The sequence below is a fragment of the Oncorhynchus nerka genome, unplaced genomic scaffold, assembly GCF_034236695.1.
Source record: "Oncorhynchus nerka isolate Pitt River unplaced genomic scaffold, Oner_Uvic_2.0 unplaced_scaffold_1203, whole genome shotgun sequence".
Taxonomy (NCBI): Eukaryota; Metazoa; Chordata; class Actinopteri; order Salmoniformes; family Salmonidae; genus Oncorhynchus; species Oncorhynchus nerka.
In genome coordinates, this window is record NW_027040128.1 from 110,198 (window position 1) to 128,832 (window position 18,635).

The 18,635-nt window shown below is 54.6% G+C and overlaps 1 protein-coding gene across 1 annotated transcript in view; it reads right to left on the reverse strand.

The window, feature by feature from the left end:
* LOC115123490 (daf-12-interacting protein 1-like) overlaps positions 1–18,635 on the reverse strand; it is a 118,999-nt gene that overhangs the window by 68,569 nt on the left and 31,795 nt on the right. Inside the window, exons 5-7 of the mRNA XM_065015940.1 lie at positions 13,378–14,391; positions 11,757–12,308; positions 11,393–11,431 (exon numbers count right to left, since the gene is read on the reverse strand). Of these exons, the coding sequence (XP_064872012.1) occupies positions 11,393–11,431; positions 11,757–12,308; positions 13,378–14,391 (1,605 nt within the window). The remainder of the gene's footprint in view (positions 1–11,392; positions 11,432–11,756; positions 12,309–13,377; positions 14,392–18,635) is intronic.

Below are 18,635 nucleotides of genomic sequence, written 5' to 3' on the forward strand. Positions count from 1 at the left end.
GAGCAGGCAGGTAGGGTCTAGGGTAGGGCAGGGCAGGTAGGGTAGGCAGGGTAGGTTAGGTAGGGCAGGCAGGGTATAGTAGGGCAGGCAGGCAGGGTAGAGAAGGGCAGGCAGGGAAGGAGGGCAGAGGCAGGGCAGGCAGGGTAGGTAGGGTAGGGAGGGCAGGCAGGTAGGGCAGGTGGGAAGGGAGGGCAGGCAGGGCAGGGGTGAGGCAGGGCAGGCAGGCAGGGTTAGGTAGGGTAGGGGTAGGCAGGTAGGTAGGTAGGAAGGGCAGAGCAGGGTAGGGCAGGCAGAGCAGGGCAGCAGTAGGGTAGGGCAGAGTAGGAGGGTAGGTAGGTAGGGCAGAGCAGAGCAGGGCAGGCAGGTGGGCAGGCAGGGCAGGGGCAGAGGCAGGCAGGCAGGTAGGGCAGGGAGGGCAGGCAGGGCAGGGCAGGCAGGGCCAGGGCAGGGTAGGGCAGGTGGGCAGAGCAGGCAGGCAGGGCAGAGTACAGGCAGGCAGGGTAGGTAAGGGCAGAGGTAGGGTTGGGTAGCAGGTAGGGCAGGCAGGCAGGGCAGGCAGGGCAGTGGCAGGCAGGGCAGGTAGGGTAGGCAGGCAGGGCAGGGGTAGGCAGGCAGGTAGGTTGGGTAGGAAGCTAGGTAGGGCAGGTAGGGCAGGCAGGGTAGAGGGTGGGTAGGGCAGGGCAGGTAGGGCAGGCAGGGCAGAGTAGAATGGAAGGGTAGGTAGGGTAGTGTAGGCAGGGCAGGCAGGTAGGTATGAATGCAGGTAGGGGCAGGTAGGGGGGCAGGTAGGCAGGGAGGTAGCAAAGGGTAGGTAGGGTAGGGTAGGTATGAATGGCAGGTAGGGTAGGTAGGGCAGGGTAGTGTAGGTAGGGTAGGTAGGTAGGTAGGGCAGGGGTAGGGTAGGTAGGGCAGGTAGGTAGGGTAGAGTAGGTAGGCATGAATGGTAGGTAGGTAGGCAGGGCAGGCAGGTAGGCAGGAGGTAGGCAGGCAGGCAGGGCAGGGCAGGCAGGGCAGAGGAGGGCAGGGCAGGCAGGCAGGGCAGGGTAGGGCAGGTAGGGCAGGCAGGGCAGGCAGGCAGAGGCAGGCAGGGCAGGGCAGGGCAGGCAGGGCAGAGTAGGGGTAGGCAGAGGCAGGGCAGGTAGGCAGCAGGCAGGCAGGCAGGGCAGAGCAGGGCAGGCAGGGCAGGCAGGGTAGGTAGGGCAGGTAGGGCAGGGCAGGCAGAGGCAGGGCAGGCAGGGCAGGAAGGGCAGGTAGGGCAGGCAGGCAGGGGCAGGGCAGGCAGGGCAGGTAGGGCAGGGCAGGGCAGGCAGGGCAGGCAGGGCAGGCAGGCAGGGCAGAGCAGGCAGGGCAGGGCAGGGCAGGGTAGGTAGGGCAGGTAGGTAGGGCAGAGCAGGAAGGGCAGGCAGGGGGGCAGGGCAGGGCAGGGCAGGGCAGGGCAGGCAGGGCAGGGCAGGCAGGCAGGAGGGCAGGCAGGGCAGGGCAGATGGGGCAGAGCAGGGCAGAGCAGGAAGGGCAGGCAGGGCAGGCAGGGCAGGAGCAGCAGGCAGGCAGGCAGGCAGGCAGGGCAGGGCAGGGCAGGGCAGGCAGGCAGGCAGGGCAGGGCAGGGCAGGCAGGGCAGGCAGGCAGGGCAGGCAGGGCAGGCCAGAGCAGGGCAGGAAGGGCAGGTAGGGCAGGCAGGGCAGGCAGGCAGGGTAGGTAGGGGCAGGGCAGGCTGGGCAGGCAGGGCAGGGCAGGTAGGGCAGGCAGGAAGGCAGGCAGGGCAGGGCAGGCAGGCAGGCAGGGCAGGCAGGCAGGCAGTGCAGGGCAAGGGGGCAGGTAGGGCAGGCAGAGCAGGGCAGGCCGGGCAGGCAGGGTAGGGCAGGGCAGATAGGCAGGTATGAATGGGGGAAGGGTAGGTAGGGCAGGGTAGGGTAGTGTAGGAAGGGTAGGTAGGTATGAATGGAGGTAGGGTTTGTAGGGTAGGGTAGGGTAGTGTAGGTAGGGTAGGTATGAATGGAAGAAGGGTAGGTAGGGTAGGGTAGGTAAGGTTGGTTGGGTAGGTATGAATGGAGGTAGGGTAGGTAGGGCAGGGTAGTGTAGGTAGGGTAGGTAGGTAGGGTAGGTAGGTATGAATGGAGGAAGGGTAGGTAGGGTAGTGTAGGTAGGGTAGCTAGGTAGGTATGAATGGAGGTAGGGTAGGTTGGGTAGCTAGGTAGGTATGAATGGAGGTAGAGTAGGTAGGGTAGGTATGAATGGAGGTAGAGTAGGTAGGGTAGGTATGAATGGAGGTAGGGTAGGTAGGGTAGTGTAGGTAGGTATGAATGGAGGTAGAGTAGGTAGGGTAGGTAGGGTAGGTATGAATGGAGGTAGGGTAGTTGGGTAGCTAGGTAGGTATGAATGGAGGTAGAGTAGGTAGGGTAGGTGTGAATGGAGGTAGGGCAGGTAGGGGTAGGTATGAATGGAGGTAGGGTAGGTGAATGGAGAGGCAGGGTAGGTAGGGCAGGGCAGGGTAGGTAGGTAGGTAGGCAGGTAGGGAAGGGTAGGCAGGGTAGGGCAGGCAAGGCTGGTAGGGTAGGTATGAATGGAGGAAGGGCAGGTAGGGCAGGGCAGGTAGGTAGGTAGAGGGGCAGGGTAGGGGAGGCAGGAAGGGCAGGTAGGTAGGGCAGGGTAGGCAGGTAGGGGCAGAGCAGGTAGGGCAGGTAGGTAGGAGGTGGCAGGGCAGGGTAGGTAGGGCAGGTAGGTAGGGCAGAGTAGGGCAGGTAGGGTAGAGGAGGGTAGGGCAGGGGCAGGGCAGAAGGGTAGGGTAGGCAGGGCAGAGGGCAGGTAGGTAGGTAGGGCAGGTAGATGCAGGTAGGGTAGGTAGGGTAGGCAGATGCAGGTAGGGCAGGTAGGGCAGGCAGGGCAGGTAGGTAGGGCAGGTAGGGCAGGGAGGTAGGTAGGTAGGGCAGGGTGAATGGCAGGCAGTAGGCAGGGCAAGGCTGGGTAGGTTAGAGCAGGGCAGGGCAGGTAGGTGTAGGTAGGCAGGTAGGTGGAGGCAGGGGTAGGCAGGGCAGGGTAGGCAGGTAGGGCAGGTAGGCAGGGCAGGCAGGGCAGGTAGGTAGGTAGGCAGGGCAGGGCAGGCAGGCACTGTAGGCAGGGTAGGGCAGGCAGGGCAGGCAGGCAGTTAGGCAGGCAGGCAGGCAGGGTAGGGGTAGGGCAGGCTGGGCAGGTTAGGGCAGGGAAGGAGGCAGGGTAGGGTAGGGCAGGGATAGGTGGGTAGGGAATGGGGGAAGGGTAGGTAGGGAAGGGCAGGAAGGTTAGCAGGAAGGGTAGGCAGGGCATGAATGGAGGTATGGGTGGGTAGGGTAGGGCAGGTAGGGTAGTGTAGGTAGGGTAGGTATGAATGGAGGAAGGGTAGGCAGGGCAGGGCAGGCAGGCAGGCAGGGTAGGTAGGGATGAATGGAGGCAGGGCAGGTAGGTAGGGTAGGTAGGTAGGGTAGGTAGGTATGAATGGAGGGCAGGCAGGGTAGGGTAGTGCAGGCAGGTAGGGTGGCAGGTAGGCATGAATGGAGGTAGGGTAGGTTGGGTAGCTAGGTAGGTATGAATGGAGGTAGAGTAGGTAGGGTAGGTATGAATGGAGGTAGAGTAGGTAGGGTAGGTATGAATGGAGGTAGGGTAGGTAGGGTAGTGTAGGTAGAGTAGGTAGGGTAGGTATGAATGGAGGTAGAGTAGGTAGGGTAGGTATGAATGGAGGTAGGGTAGGTATGAATGGAGGTAGGGTAGGTAGGGTAGGGTAGGGTAGTGTAGGTAGGGTAGGTATGAATGGAAGAAGGGTGGGTAGGGCAGGGTAGTGTAGGTAGGGTAGGTAGGTAGGGTAGAGTAGGGTAGGTAGGGTACGTAGGTAGGGCAGGGTAGGTAGGGTAGAGTAGGGTAGGTAGGTAGGGTAGAGTGGGGTAGGTAGGGTAGGGTAAATAGGGTAGGGTAGAGTAGGGTAGGGTAGAGTAGGGTAGGGAAGGGTAGGTAGGGTAGGGTGGGTAGGGCAGGGTGGGTAGGGCAGGGTGGGTAGGGCAGGGTAGGGTAGATAGGTATGAATGGAGGAAGAGTACGTAGGGTAGTGTAGGTTGGGTAGCTAGGTAGGTATGAATGGAGGTAGGGTAGGTAGGGTAGTGTATGTAGGGTAGGTAGGTATGAATGGAGGTAGGGTAGGCAGGGTAGTGTAGGTTGGGTAGCTAGGTAGGTATGAATGGGGGTAGGGTGGGTAGGGTAGTGTAGGTAGGGTAGGTAGGTATGAATGGAGGTAGGGTAGGTAGGGTAGGGTAGTGTAGGTAGGGTAGGTAGGTATGAATGGAGGAAGGGTAGGTAGCGTAGTGTAGGTAGGGTAGCTAGGTAGGTATGAATGGAGGTAGGGTAGGTAGGGTAGGTATGAATGGAGGTAGGGTAGGTATGTAGGGTAGGTAGGGTAGGTATGAATGGAGGTAGGGTAGGTACTGTATGTAGGGTAGGTAGGGTAGGGTAGGGTAGGGGGTAGGGTAGGTAGGGTAGGTAGGGTAGGTAGGGCAGGCAGGGCAGGGCAGGCAGGGCAGGAAGGGCAGGCAGGGCAGGCAGAGTAGGGCAGGCAGAGCAGGGCAGGCAGGGCAGGGCAGGCAGGGCAGGGCAGGGCAGAGCAGGGCAGAGCAGGGCAGGCAGGGCAGAGCAGGGCAGAGCAGGGCAGGCAGGGCAGAGCAGGGCAGGCAGGGCAGGCAGGGCAGAGAGGGCAGGCAGGGGGCAGGGTAGAGAGGGCAGAGCAGGGCAGAGCAGATAGGGTAGAGTAGGGTAGAGTAGGGTAGGTAGAGTAGGGTAGGTAGGGTAGGTAGGGTAGAGTAGGGTAGGGTGGAGTAGGGTAGAGTAGATAGGGTAGAGTAGGGTAGAGTAGGGTAGGTAGAGTAGGGTAGAGTAGGGTAGGTAGGGTAGAGTAGGGTAGGGTAGAGTAGGGTAGATAGAGTAGAGTAGGGTAGATATCCAAGATAATTGTGTAGTTTAGAGTGTGTAGGTTTAGAGTGATTATCTTAATTTACCGAGGTTAGCTAGCCAGCTATTTGTCGTCCTTAACGTAGGAGACACTGCTAGCTAGCCAACAGCTAGCCAACGTCTACCGAACAGAACTTCCGCACTCAACAACCCGGTCGCATTTCGCTTCGCTCCACAGGTAGTATCACATTTTTCATTTCATTTCATTACAGTACAACGGCTTGATTTGTTTGATCGTAGCTAGCTACATAGCTAGCTACATAGCTGTCTTTGTATCAAAGATAATTGTGTAGTCTAGAGCGATTTCCTAGGTTAGCTAGCCAGCTATTGTCGTTCTTTTAACGCAACGTAACGTAATCATCACTGCTAGCTAGCCAGCTAGCCCCGAATAGCAGCACAGTAGAAACTATTACACTCAACGGAACGACTTGATTAGTGTAGTGTCAACAACGCAGCCACTGCCAGCTAGCCTACATAGTCAACAACGCAGCCTCTGCCAGCTAGCCTACTTCAGCAGCACTGTATAATTTTAATCATTTTAGTCAATAAGATTCTTGCTACGTAAGCTTAACTTTCTGAACACTCGAGACGTGTAGTCCACTTGTCATTCCAATCTCCTTTGCATTAGCGTAGCCTCTTGTGTAGCCTGTCAACTATGTGTCTGTCTATCCCTGTTCTCTCCTCTCTGCACAGACCATACAAACGCTCCACACCGCGTGGCCGCGCCACCCTAATCTGGTGGTCCCAGCGCGCACGACCCACGTGGAGTTCCAGGTCTCCGGTAGCCTCTGGAACTGCCGATCTGCGGCCAACAAGGCAGAGTTCATCTCAGCCTATGCCTCCCTCCAGTCCCTCGACTTCTTGGCACTGACGGAAACATGGATCACCACAGACAACACTGCTACTCCTACTGCTCTCTCTTCGTCTGCCCACGTGTTCTCGCACACCCCGAGAGCTTCTGGTCAGCGGGGTGGTGGCACCGGGATCCTCATCTCTCCCAAGTGGTCATTCTCTCTTTCTCCCCTTACCCATCTGTCTATCGCCTCCTTTGAATTCCATGCTGTCACAGTTACCAGCCCTTTCAAGCTTAACATCCTTATCATTTATCGCCCTCCAGGTTCCCTCGGAGAGTTCATCAATGAGCTTGATGCCTTGATAAGCTCCTTTCCTGAGGACGGCTCACCTCTCACAGTTCTGGGCGACTTTAACCTCCCCACGTCTACCTTTGACTCATTCCTCTCTGCCTCCTTCTTTCCACTCCTCTCCTCTTTTGACCTCACCCTCTCACCTTCCCCCTACTCACAAGGCAGGAAATACGCTCGACCTCATCTTTACTAGATGCTGTTCTTCCACTAACCTCATTGCAACTCCCCTCCAAGTCTCCGACCACTACCTTGTATCCTTCTCCCTCTCGCTCTCATCCAACACTTCCCACACTGCCCCTACTCGGATGGTATCGCGCCGTCCCAACCTTCGCTCTCTCTCCCCGCTACTCTCTCCTCTTCCATCCTATCATCTCTTCCCTCTGCTCAAACCTTCTCCAACCTATCTCCTGATTCTGCCTCCTCAACCCTCCTCTCCTCCCTTTCTGCATCCTTTGACTCTCTATGTCCCCTATCCTCCAGGCCGGCTCGGTCCTCCCCTCCCGCTCCGTGGCTCGACGACTCATTGCGAGCTCACAGAACAGGGCTCCGGGCAGCCGAGCGGAAATGGAGGAAAACTCGCCTCCCTGCGGACCTGGCATCCTTTCACTCCCTCCTCTCTACATTTTCCTCTTCTCTCTCTGCTGCTAAAGCCACTTTCTACCACTCTAAATTCCAAGCATCTGCCTCTAACCCTAGGAAGCTCTTTGCCACCTTCGCCTAGACTCCTGAATCCTCCTCCCCCTCTCCCCCTCCTCCCTCTCTGCAGATGACTTCGTCAACCATTTTGAAAAGAAGGTCGACGACATCCGATCCTCGTTTGCTAAGTCAAACGACACCGCTGGTTCTGCTCACACTGCCCTACCCTGTGCTCTGACCTCTTTCTCCCCTCTCTCTCCAGATGAAATCTCGCGTCTTGTGACGGCCGGCCGCCCAACAACCTGCCCGCTTGACCCTATCCCCTCCTCTCTTCTCCAGACCATTTCCGGAGACCTTCTCCCTTACCTCACCTCGCTCATCAACTCATCCCTGACCGCTGGCTACGTCCCTTCCGTCTTCAAGAGAGCGAGAGTTGCACCCCTTCTGAAAAAACCTACACTCGATCCCTCCGATGTCAACAACTACAGACCAGTATCCCTTCTTTCTTTTCTCTCCAAAACTCTTGAACGTGCCGTCCTTGGCCAGCTCTCCCGCTATCTCTCTCAGAATGACCTTCTTGATCCATATCAGTCAGGTTTCAAGACTAGTCATTCAACTGAGACTGCTCTTCTCTGTATCACGGAGGCGCTCCGCACTGCTAAAGCTAACTCTCTCTCCTCTGCTCTCATCCTTCTAGACCTATCGGCTGCCTTCGATACTGTGAACCATCAGATCCTCCTCTCCACCCTCTCCGAGTTGGGCATCTCCGGCGCGGCCCACGCTTGGATTGCGTCCTACCTGACAGGTCGCTCCTACCAGGTGGCGTGGCGAGAATCCGTCTCCACACCACGTGCTCTCACCACTGGTGTCCCCCAGGGCTCTGTTCTAGGCCCTCTCCTATTCTCGCTATACACCAAGTCACTTGGCTCTGTCACAACCTCACATGGTCTCTCCTATCATTGCTATGCAGACGACACACAATTAATCTTCTCCTTTCCCCCTTCTGATGACCAGGTGGCGAATCGCATCTCTGCATGTCTGGCAGACATATCAGTGTGGATGACGGATCACCACCTCAAGCTGAACCTCGGCAAGACGGAGCTGCTCTTCCTGCCCGTTCCATGATCTCGCCATCACGGTTGACAACTCCATTGTGTCCTCCTCCCAGAGCGCTAAGAACCTTGGCGTGATCCTGGACAACACCCTGTCGTTCTCAACTAACATCAAGGCGGTGGCCCGTTCCTGTAGGTTCATGCTCTACAACATCCGCAGAGTACGACCCTGCCTCACACAGGAAGCGGCGCAGGTCCTAATCCAGGCACTTGTCATCTCCCGTCTGGATTACTGCAACTCGCTGTTGGCTGGGCTCCCTGCCTGTGCCATTAAACCCCTACAACTCATCCAGAACGCCGCAGCCCGTCTGGTGTTCAACCTTCCCAAGTTCTCTCACGTCACCCCGCTCCTCCGCTCTCTCCACTGGCTTCCAGTTGAAGCTCGCATCCGCTACAAGACCATGGTGCTTGCCTACGGAGCTGTGAGGGGAACGGCACCTCAGTACCTCCAGGCTCTGATCAGGCCCTACACCCAAACAAGGGCACTGCGTTCATCCACCTCTGGCCTGCTCGCCTCCCTACCACTGAGGAAGTACAGTTCCCGCTCAGCCCAGTCAAAACTGTTCGCTGCTCTGGCCCCCCAATGGTGGAACAAACTCCCTCACGACGCCAGGACAGCGGAGTCAATCACCACCTTCCGGAGACACCTGAAACCCCACCTCTTTAAGGAATACCTAGGATAGGATAAAGTAATCCCTCTCACCCCCCTTAAAAGATTTAGATGCACTACTGTTCCACTGGATGTCATAAGGTGAATGCACCAATTTGTAAGTCGCTCTGGATAAGAGCGTCTGCTAAATGACTTAAATGTAATGTAAATGTAGGTAGGGTAGGTAGGGTAGAGTAGGGTAGGTAGGGTAGGTAGGGCAGGTAGGGTAGGTAGGGTAGAGTAGGGTAGGTAGGGTAGAGTAGGGTAGAGTAGGGTAGGGTAGAGTAGGGTAGATAGAGTAGAGTAGGGTAGGTAGGGTAGGTAGGGTAGAGTAGGGTAGAGTAGGGTAGAGTAGGGTAGAGTAGGGTAGGTGGGGTAGAGTAGGGTAGAGTAGGTAGGGTAGGTAGAGTAGGGCAGGGTAGGTAGGGTAGAGTAGGGTAGGTAGGGTAGAGTAGGGTAGGGTAGAGTAGGGTAGGGTAGGGTAGGGTAGGGTAGGGTAGAGTAGGGTAGAGTAGGGTAGGGTAGGGTAGAGTAGGGTAGATTAGGGTAGGTAGAGTAGGGTAGAGTAGGGTAGGTAGGGTAGGTAGGGTAGAGTAGGGTAGAGTAGGGTAGGGTAGAGTAGGGTAGATAGGGTAGAGTAGGGCAGGTAGGGCAGGTAGGGCAGGTAGGGTAGGTAGGGCAGGTAGGGCAGGTAGGGCAGGGCAGGTAGGCAGGGTAGGTAGGGTAGAGTAGGGCAGGTAGGGCAGGGTAGGGTAGGTAGAGTAGAGTAGGGTAGGTAGGGAGTAGGGTAGAGTAGGGTGGAGTAGGGTAGAGTAGGGTAGGTGGGGTAGAGTAGGGTAGGTAGGGTAGAGTAGGTAGGGTAGGTAGAGTAGGGCAGGGTAGGTAGGGTAGAGTAGGGTAGGTAGGGTAGAGTAGGTTAGGGGTAGGGTAGGGTAGGGTAGGGTAGGGTAGGGTAGAGTAGGGTAGAGAAGGATAGGGTAGGGTAGAGTAGGGTAGAGTAGGGTAGGAGAGGGAGAGAGAGAGTGTGTGTGTAGAGTGAGTATCATACAGTGTATATCCAGGGTAGGTAGGGTAGACTAGGAAGAGTAGGTAGGGTAGGTAGGGTAGGTAGGGCAGGGTAGGTAGGGTAGAGTAGGTAGGGTAGGTAGGGTAGATAGGGCAGGGTAGGTAGGGTAGGTAGGGTAAGTAGGGTAGGTAGGGTAGAGTAGGGTAGGTAGGGTAGAGTAGGGTAGGTAGGGTAGAGTGGGAAGTGTAGGTAGGGTAGGTAGGGGGTAGAGCAGGGCAGGGTAGGTAGGCAGGGTAGGGGTAGGGTAGGTAGGGTAGGGTAGAGTAGGGTAGGGGGGTAGAGTAGGAAGGGTAGGTAGGGTAGGGTAGGGGTAGGTAGAGTAGGGTAGGTAGAGTAGGGTAGGGTAGAGTAGGGTAGAGTAGGGTAGGTAGGGTAGGTAGGGTAGAGTAGGGTAGGGTAGAGTAGGGTGGAGTAGGGTAGGGTAGGTAGGGTAGATAGGGTAGAGTAGGGTAGAGTGGGGTAGGTAGGGCAGGGTAGAGTAGGGCAGGGTCGCAATTGTAAATGAGAACTTGTTCTCAACTTGCCTACCTGGTTAAATAAAGGTGAAATAAAATAAATAAATAAAGGGTAGGTAGGGTAGATAGGGTAGAGTAGGGTAGAGTAGGGTAGGTAGGGCAGGGTAGGTAGGGTAGGTAGGGAAGGGTAGGTAGGGTAGGTAGGGTAGGTAGGGCAGGGTAGAGTAGGAAGGGTAGGTAGGGTAGGGTAGGGTAGAGTAGGGTAGGGTAGGTAGGGTAGAGTAGGTAGGGCAGGGTAGGTAGGGTAGAGTAGGGTAGGAAGGGTAGAGTAGGTAGGGTAGAGTAGGTTAGGCAGGGTAGGTAGGGTAGAGTAGGGTAGGGTGGAGTAGGGTAGGGTAGAGTAGGGTAGGGTAGGGTAGGGTAGGGTAGGTGGGGGGGCAGGTAGAGTAGGGCAGAGTAGAGTAGGGTAGGGCAGAGCAGGGCAGAGTAGGGCAGAGCAGGGCAGGTAGGGCAGGTAGGGCAGAGTAGGGTAGGGAGGGCAGAGCAGGGTAGGGCAGGGCAGGGTAGAGCAGGGCAGAGTAGGGTAGAGCAGGGCAGGTAGGCAGGGTAGAGCAGGGCAGGTAGGGCAGGCAGGGTAGAGCAGGGTAGGTAGGGTAGAGTAGGGTAGGTAGGGTAGAGTAGAGTAGAGTAGGTGGGGTAGAGTAGGGTAGGTAGGGTAGAGTAGGGTAGGGTAGAGTAGGTTAGGTAGGGTAGAGTAGGGTAGATAGGGTAGAGTAGGGTAGGTAGGGTAGGGCAGAGTAGGGCAGAGTAGGGCAGATAGGGTAGAGTAGGGCAGAGTAGATAGGGCAGAGCAGGGCAGAGCAGGGCAGGCAGAATAGGCAGAGCAGGGTAGGCAGGGCAGAGCAGGGCAGAGCAGGGCAGGGCAGAGAGGGGGGTAGAGAGCAGAGTAGGGCAGGTAGGGCAGGTAGGGCAGAGCAGGGCAGGTAGGGCAGGCAGGGCAGGTAGGGCAGAGTATGGCAGGCAGGGCAGAGCAGGGCAGAGCAGGGCAGGGCAGAGCAGGGCAGATAGAGCAGAGCAGGGCAGGCAGGGGCAGGCAGGGCAGAGTAGGGCAGGCAGGGCAGAGCAGGGCAGAGTAGGGCAGACTAGGGCAGAGTAGGGCAGGTGGGGTAGAGTAGGGTAGGTAGGGTAGAGTAGGTAGGGTAGGTAGAGTAGGGCAGGGTAGGTAGGGTAGGGTAGAGTAGGGTAGGGTAGAGTAGGGTAGGGTAGAGTAGGGTAGGGTAGGTAGGAGAGGGAGAGAGAGAGTGTGTGTGTAGAGTGAGTATCATACAGTGTATATCCAGGTGTCACTCAGAGAGAGACTTACTCCAACTCCTCAGACATCTTAGACACTCTCCCGCTCAACCTGCAGAGAGAGAGGTGGAGATCGAGAGAGAGGGGGAAAGAGAGAGAGAGATTGAGAGGGGGAAAGAGAGAGAGAGAGAGATTGAGAGGGGGAAAGAGAGAGAGAGATTGAGAGGGGGAAAGAGAGAGAGGGGAAAGAGAGAGCGAGTGAGGGGAAAGAGAGATAGAGAGAGGGGAAAGAGAGACAGAGAGAGGGGGGAGAGAGAGTTAGTAACAACATGACAGATCTGATATAATATAACAGAAACAACATGTGTGTGTGTGTGTGTGTGTGTGTGTGTGTGTGTGTGGGGTGTGTGTGTGTGTGTGTGTGTGTGTTATCTCACATCATTGGAGGCAGATCATTGTCTTCCACCCAGAACGGTCTTCTGTTAGACTCTCCCACCTTCTTCCCTCTCTCCATCTCTGTCTCCTCTCCTCTCTCCTTCCGTCTCTCCTTCATCTCTGTCTCCTCTCCTCTCTCAATCTCTATCTCCTTCCGTCTCTCCTTCATCTCTGTCTCCTCTCCTCTCTCCATCTGTATCTCCTTCTCTATCTCCTGCCCTCTCTCCTTCTCTCTCTCCATCTCTGTCTCCTCTCCTCTCTCCATCTCTCTCTCTTTCCCTCTCTCCATCTCTCTCTCCTTCCCTCTCTCCTTCTTTGTCTCCTCTCCTCTCTCCATCTCTCTCTCCTTCCCTCTCTCCATCCCCTCCTCCCTCCTTTTTTCCCTCCCACTAAGCTGGGGGAGAGGAGGGGTGGAAGGAGGAGTGTGGGTGTGGGAGGAGAGGAGGGTGGAGGGAGAAGAGGGGGAGGAGAGATAGGAGTTGTCCTCGAGACACTTCCTGGTTGGGGTTCTAGAGGGCGGGGCTTCAGTTCCTGTTGCTGTGGAAACGCCACTGCTGAGAAAGAGGGCCAGTGACATCATCAAGCGGGGACAGTTCAACACAGACCAGATGAAACCAAGCGATTACAGACACAGACCAAACCAAGCGATCACAGACACAGACCAAACCAAGTGATCACAGACCAGATGAAACCAAGCGATTACAGACACAGACCAAACCAAGCGATCACAGACACAGACCAAACCAAGCGATCACAGACACAGACCAAACCAAGCAATCACAGACACAGACAAAACCAAGTGATCACAGACCAAACCAAACCAAGCAATCACAGATAAAGAGACAGTAGTTGTCAAACCCAGACCATCATGGCAGAGCACCACCAGACAGTAGTAGTCAAACCCAGAGCATGATGGCAGAGCACCACCAGACAGTAGTAGTCAAACCCAGACCATGATGTCAGAGCACCACCAGACAGTAGTAGTCAAACCCAGACCATGATGTCAGAGCACCACCAGACAGTAGTAGTCAAACCCAGAGCATGATGTCAGAGCACCACCAGACAGTAGTAGTCAAACCCAGAGCATGATGGCAGAGCACCACCAGACAGTAGTAGTCAAACCCAGACCATGATGTCAGAGCACCACCAGACAGTAGTAGTCAAACCCAGACCATGATGTCAGAGCACCACCAGACAGTAGTAGTCAAACCCAGACCATGATGTCAGAGCACCACCAGACAGTAGTAGTCAAACCCAGACCATGATGGCAGAGCACCACCAGACAGTAGTAGTCAAACCCAGACCATGATGTGAAGCACCACATCATGAAGCACCACCAGACAGAGGTTTTAGTTGTGATACATCAGACCAGACAGAAACTGTTAGCTGGGTGGACACGGACACACCGACGGACGGACGGACGGACACACACACACACACACACACACACACACACACACACACACACACACACACACACACACACACACACACGTTAGTGGGTAAGCAAAGCAGCGAGTCTCCAAGCATCATCAGTGTGTCAGTCTGTTGTCCTGTCTGTTGTCCTGTCTGTTGTCCTGTCTGTTGTCCTGTCTGTTGTCCTGTCTGTTGTCCTGTCTGTACCTGGGTTGCTGTTTGTGTCTGTAGAGTTGGTTGGGTCCACCAGAGGGGGTGTTCTGGTAGAGTTGGTTGGGTCCACCAGAGGGGGTGTTCTGGTAGAGTTGGTTGGGTCCACCAGAGGGGGTGTTCTGGTAGAGTTGGTTGGGTCCACCAGAGGGGGTGTTCTTGTAGAGTTGGTTGGGTCCACCAGAGGGGGTGTTCTTGTAGAGTTGGTTGGGTCCACCAGAGGGGGTGTTCTTGTAGAGTTGGTTGGGTCCACCAGAGGGGGTGTTCTGGTAGAGTTGGTTGAGTCCACCAGAGGGGGTGTTCTTGTAGAGTTGGTTGGGTCCACCAGAGGGGGTGTTCTTGTAGAGTTGGTTGGGTCCACCAGAGGGGGTGTTCTTGTAGAGTTGGTTGGGTCCACCAGAGGGGGTGTTCTTGTAGAGTTGGTTGGGTCCACCAGAGGGGGTGTTCTTCTGTTGGGCAGCTCCAGGGACAGGCAGGAACAGGTTAAAGGAGCGTCCGGTTCTCCCCGCGCTGTGTTGGTATGCCCCGGTCCTACGAGCCAACATATCATCCTTCTCCAGGTCTGGTACAGGGCACTCATCCTCATCCTCATCATCATCATCATAGTTACAATGGCTGGGAACGGGCGGCCTGACGACCGTTGCCACGTTGGGGTGCTGTTGAGGCATGTCCATGGAGACCCTGGATTGCTGTAGCTTCCTGTCTGTGACTACTTCCTGTGCTGGGCGTTTGGAACCCGGCAGTGGTAGGAAGCGGTTGAATGTTGTCGTCGTGGTGTTGTGGGTCCTGGGGAACGCGCCTGTCTTCCTGGCCATCATGTCGTCCTTCTGAAGGTCCGGAACCTTCCTTTCATCTCTCCCTCCATCCTCCTCCTCCTCCTCTCTCACTCTCCTCTCGTACTGCGCCAGACGGGCTTCTAGCTCCAACGGGGTGGGAGGAGCCTCTGGGCTCAGGGGGGAGGGGCCAGAGTTGGGAGGCGGGGTATGTGCAGCGTCTACTCCGCCCATATGGCTGTGAGGTCATCAAGGGGGGAGAAGAGGTACTGTAACTTTTGTAACCATAGCAGCAGGAAGAACACAACAATCCCCTTCTGACACACACACAGACTGAGAGAGAGAGAGAGAGAGAGAGAGAGAGAGAGAGAGCGAGAGAGAAAGGTAGAGAGAGCGCTCGATGGAGAGAGAGAGTTAGAAAAAGGTAGAGAGAGAGAGAGAGAGAGAAAGGTAGAGAGAGTGCTCGATAGAGAGAGAGAGAGAAAGATAGAGAGAGCAAAAGGGAGAAAGAGAGAGAGAGAGGTAGAGAGAGAGAGAGAGAGAGAGAGAGAGAGAGAGAGAGAAAGATAGATAGAGAGAGCGAAAGGGAAAAAGAGAGAGAAAGGGAGAGATGGAAGAGAGAAATATAGAATGCCTTTCCATCTCTCTATGGCAACTTCCTGTGCAGCAAATTAAGATAAAACACAGAACACATGTAGCTTCACACACAGCTACTCATAGAGCTAGTGACTTATGATAATAATGAATATAGCTGTAATCAGCAATGAACGGGGTTCACAGGCTGGCAGAAAAGACACAAGATCAGTTGGATAACAAAGCAAGCCCTCATGTATGAACTATTTTCTTTTATGTCTAATCAGTAAAAGCATCACCAATAAACCCCAGGAAGAGTAGCTGCTGCCTTGAAAGGAACTAATGGGGATCCATAATAAACCCCAGGAAGAGTAGCTGCTGCCTTGGCAGGAACTAATGGGGATCCATAATAAACCCCAGGAAGAGTAGCTGCTGCCTTGGCAGGAACTAATGGGGATCCATAATAAACCCCCAGGAAGAGTAGCTGCTGCCTTGACAGGAACTAATGGGGATCCATAATAAACCCCAGGAAGAGTAGCTGCTGCCTTGACAGGAACTAATGGGGATCCATAATAAACCCCAGGAAGAGTAGCTGCTGCCTTGACAGGAACTAATGGGGATCCATAATAAACCCCAGGAAGAGTAGCTGCTGCCTTGGCAGGAACTAAAGGGGATCCATAATAAACCCCAGGAAGAGTAGCTGCTGCCTTGGTAGGAACTAATGGGGATCCATAATAAACCCCAGGAAGAGTAGCTGCTGCCTTGGCAGGAACTAAAGGGGATCCATAATAAACCCCAGGAAGAACCTTGGCAGGAACTAATGGGGATCCATAATAAACCCCAGGAAGAGTAGCTGCTGCCTTGGTAGGAACTAATGGGGATCCATAATAAACCCCAGGAAGAGTAGCTGCTGCCTTGGTAGGAACTAATGGGGATCCATAATAAACCCCAGGAAGAGTAGCTGCTGCCTTGGCAGGAACTAATGGGGATCCATAATAAACCCCAGGAAGAGTAGCTGCTGCCTTGGCAGGAACTAATGGGGATCCATAATAAACCCCAGGAAGAGTAGCTGCTGCCTTGGTAGGAACTAATGGGGATCCATAATAAACCCCAGGAAGAGTAGCTGCTGCCTTGACAGGAACTAATGGGGATCCATAATAAACCCCAGGAAGAGTAGCTGCTGCCTTGGTAGGAACTAATGGGGATCCATATGAAATACAAATACATGACATCACTGGATTAGGTTGCACATCAATTAATCTTGAATCATTTCTGCTTGGATATGTTAGATAAAACAACGTATTTATTGAATAGCCTACCATCTCAGTAGTCAATTACACAGTCTAAACCAATGGTAATGACTTTAGTAGGAAGGTTATTCCTACGTGATGCCGCAGAAAACAATTGGAGACCAAATCACGGGCTCGTTCTACCAGGGGACAATGTTACAGGCACCAGTTCTACCAGGGGACATTGTTACAGGCACCAGTTCTACCAGGGGACAATGTTACAGGCACCAGTTCTACCAGGGGACAATGTTACAGGCACCAGTTCTACCAGGGGACAATGTTACAGGCACCAGTTCTACCAGGGGACAATGTTACAGGGGACAATGTTACAGGCACCAGTTCTACCAGGGGACAATGTTACAGGCACCAGTTCTATTAGGGGACAATGTTACAGGGGACAATGTTACAGGCACCAGTTCTACCAGGGGACAATGTTACATGCACCAGTTCTACCAGGGGACAATGTTACAGGCAGCAGTTCTACCAGGGGACAATGTTACAGGGGACAATGTTACAGGCACCAGTTCTACCAGGGGACAATGTTACAGGCACCAGTTCTATCAGGGGACAATGTTACAGGGGACAATGTTACAGGCAGCAGTTCTACCAGGGGACAATGTTACAGGCAGCAGTTCTACCAGGGGACAATGTTACAGGCACCAGTTCTACCAGGGGACAATGTTACAGGCACCAGTTCTACCAGGGGACAATGTTACAGGCACCAGTTCTACCAGGGGACAATGTTACAGGGGACAATGTTACAGGCACCAGTTCTACCAGGGGACAATGTTACAGGGGACAATGTTACAGGCACTAGTTCTACCAGGGGACAATGTTACACGGGACAATGTTACAGGCACCAGTTCTACCAGGGGACAATGTTACAGGCACCAGTTCTACCAGGGGACAAAGTTACAGGGGACAATGTTACAGGCACCAGTTCTACCAGGGGACAATGTTACAGGGGACAATGTTACAGGCACCAGTTCTACCAGGGGACAATGTTACAGGCACCAGTTCTACCAGGGGACAATGTTACAGGGGACAATGTTACAGGCACCAGTTCTACCAGGGGACAATGTTACAGGTACCAGTTCTACCAGGGGACAATGTTACAGGCACCAGTTCTACCAGGGGACAAAGTTACAGGGGACAATGTTACAGGCACCAGTTCTACCAGGGGACAATGTTACAGGGGACAATGTTACAGGCACCAGTTCTACCAGGGGACAATGTTACAGGCACCAGTTCTACCAGGGGACAATGTTACAGGGGACAATGTTACAGGCACCAGTTCTACCAGGGGACAATGTTACAGGCACCAGTTCTACCAGGGGACAATGTTACAGGCACCAGTTCTACCAGGGGACAATGTTACAGGGGACAATGTTACAGGCACCAGTTCTACCAGGGGACAATGTTACAGGCACCAGTTCTACCAGGGGACAATGTTACAGGCACCAGTTCTATCAGGGGACAATGTTACATGCACCAGTTCTCCCAGGGGACAATGTTACAGGCACCAGTTCTACCAGGGGACAATGTTACAGGCACCAGTTCTACCAGGGGACAATGTTACAGGCACCAGTTCTATCAGGGGACAATGTTACAGGCACCAGTTCTACCAGGGGACAATGTTAGAGGCACCGGTTCTACCAGGGGACAATGTTACATGCACCAGTTCTCCCAGGGGACAATGTTACAGGCACCAGTTCTACCAGGGGACAATGTTACAGGCACCGGTTCTACCAGGGGACAATGTTACAGGCACCAGTTCTACCAGGGGACAATGTTACAGGCACCAGTTCTACCAGGGGACAATGTTACAGGGGACAATGTTACAGGCACCAGTTCTACCAGGGGACAATGTTACAGGCAGCAGTTCTACCAGGGGACAATGTTACAGGGGACAATGTTACAGGCACCAGTTCTACCAGGGGACAATGTTACAGGCACCGGTTCTACCAGGGGACAATGTTACAGGGGACAATGTTACAGGCACCGGTTCTACCAGGGGACAATGTTACAGGGGACAATGTTACAGGCACCAGTTCTACCAGGGGACAATGTTACAGGCACCGGTTCTACCAGGGGACAATGTTACAGGGGACAATGTTACAGGCACCAGTTCTATCAGGGGACAATGTTACAGGCACCAGTTCTACCAGGGGACCATGTTAGAGGCACCGGTTCTACCAGGGGACAATGTTACATGCACCAGTTCTCCCAGGGGAGAATGTTACAGGCACCAGTTCTACCAGGGGACAATGTTACAGGCACCAGTTCTACCAGGGGACAATGTTACAGGCACCAGTTCTACCAGGGGACAATGTTACAGGCACCAGTTCTACCAGGGGACAATGTTACAGGGGACAATGTTACAGGCACCAGTTCTACCAGGGGACAATGTTACAGGCACCGGTTCTACCAGGGGACAATGTTACAGGCACCAGTTCTACCAGGGGACAATGTTACAGGCACCAGTTCTACCAGGGGACAATGTTACAGGGGACAATGTTACAGGCACCAGTTCTACCAGGGGACAATGTTACAGGCAGCAGTTCTACCAGGGGACAATGTTACAGGGGACAATGTTACAGGCACCAGTTCTACCAGGGGA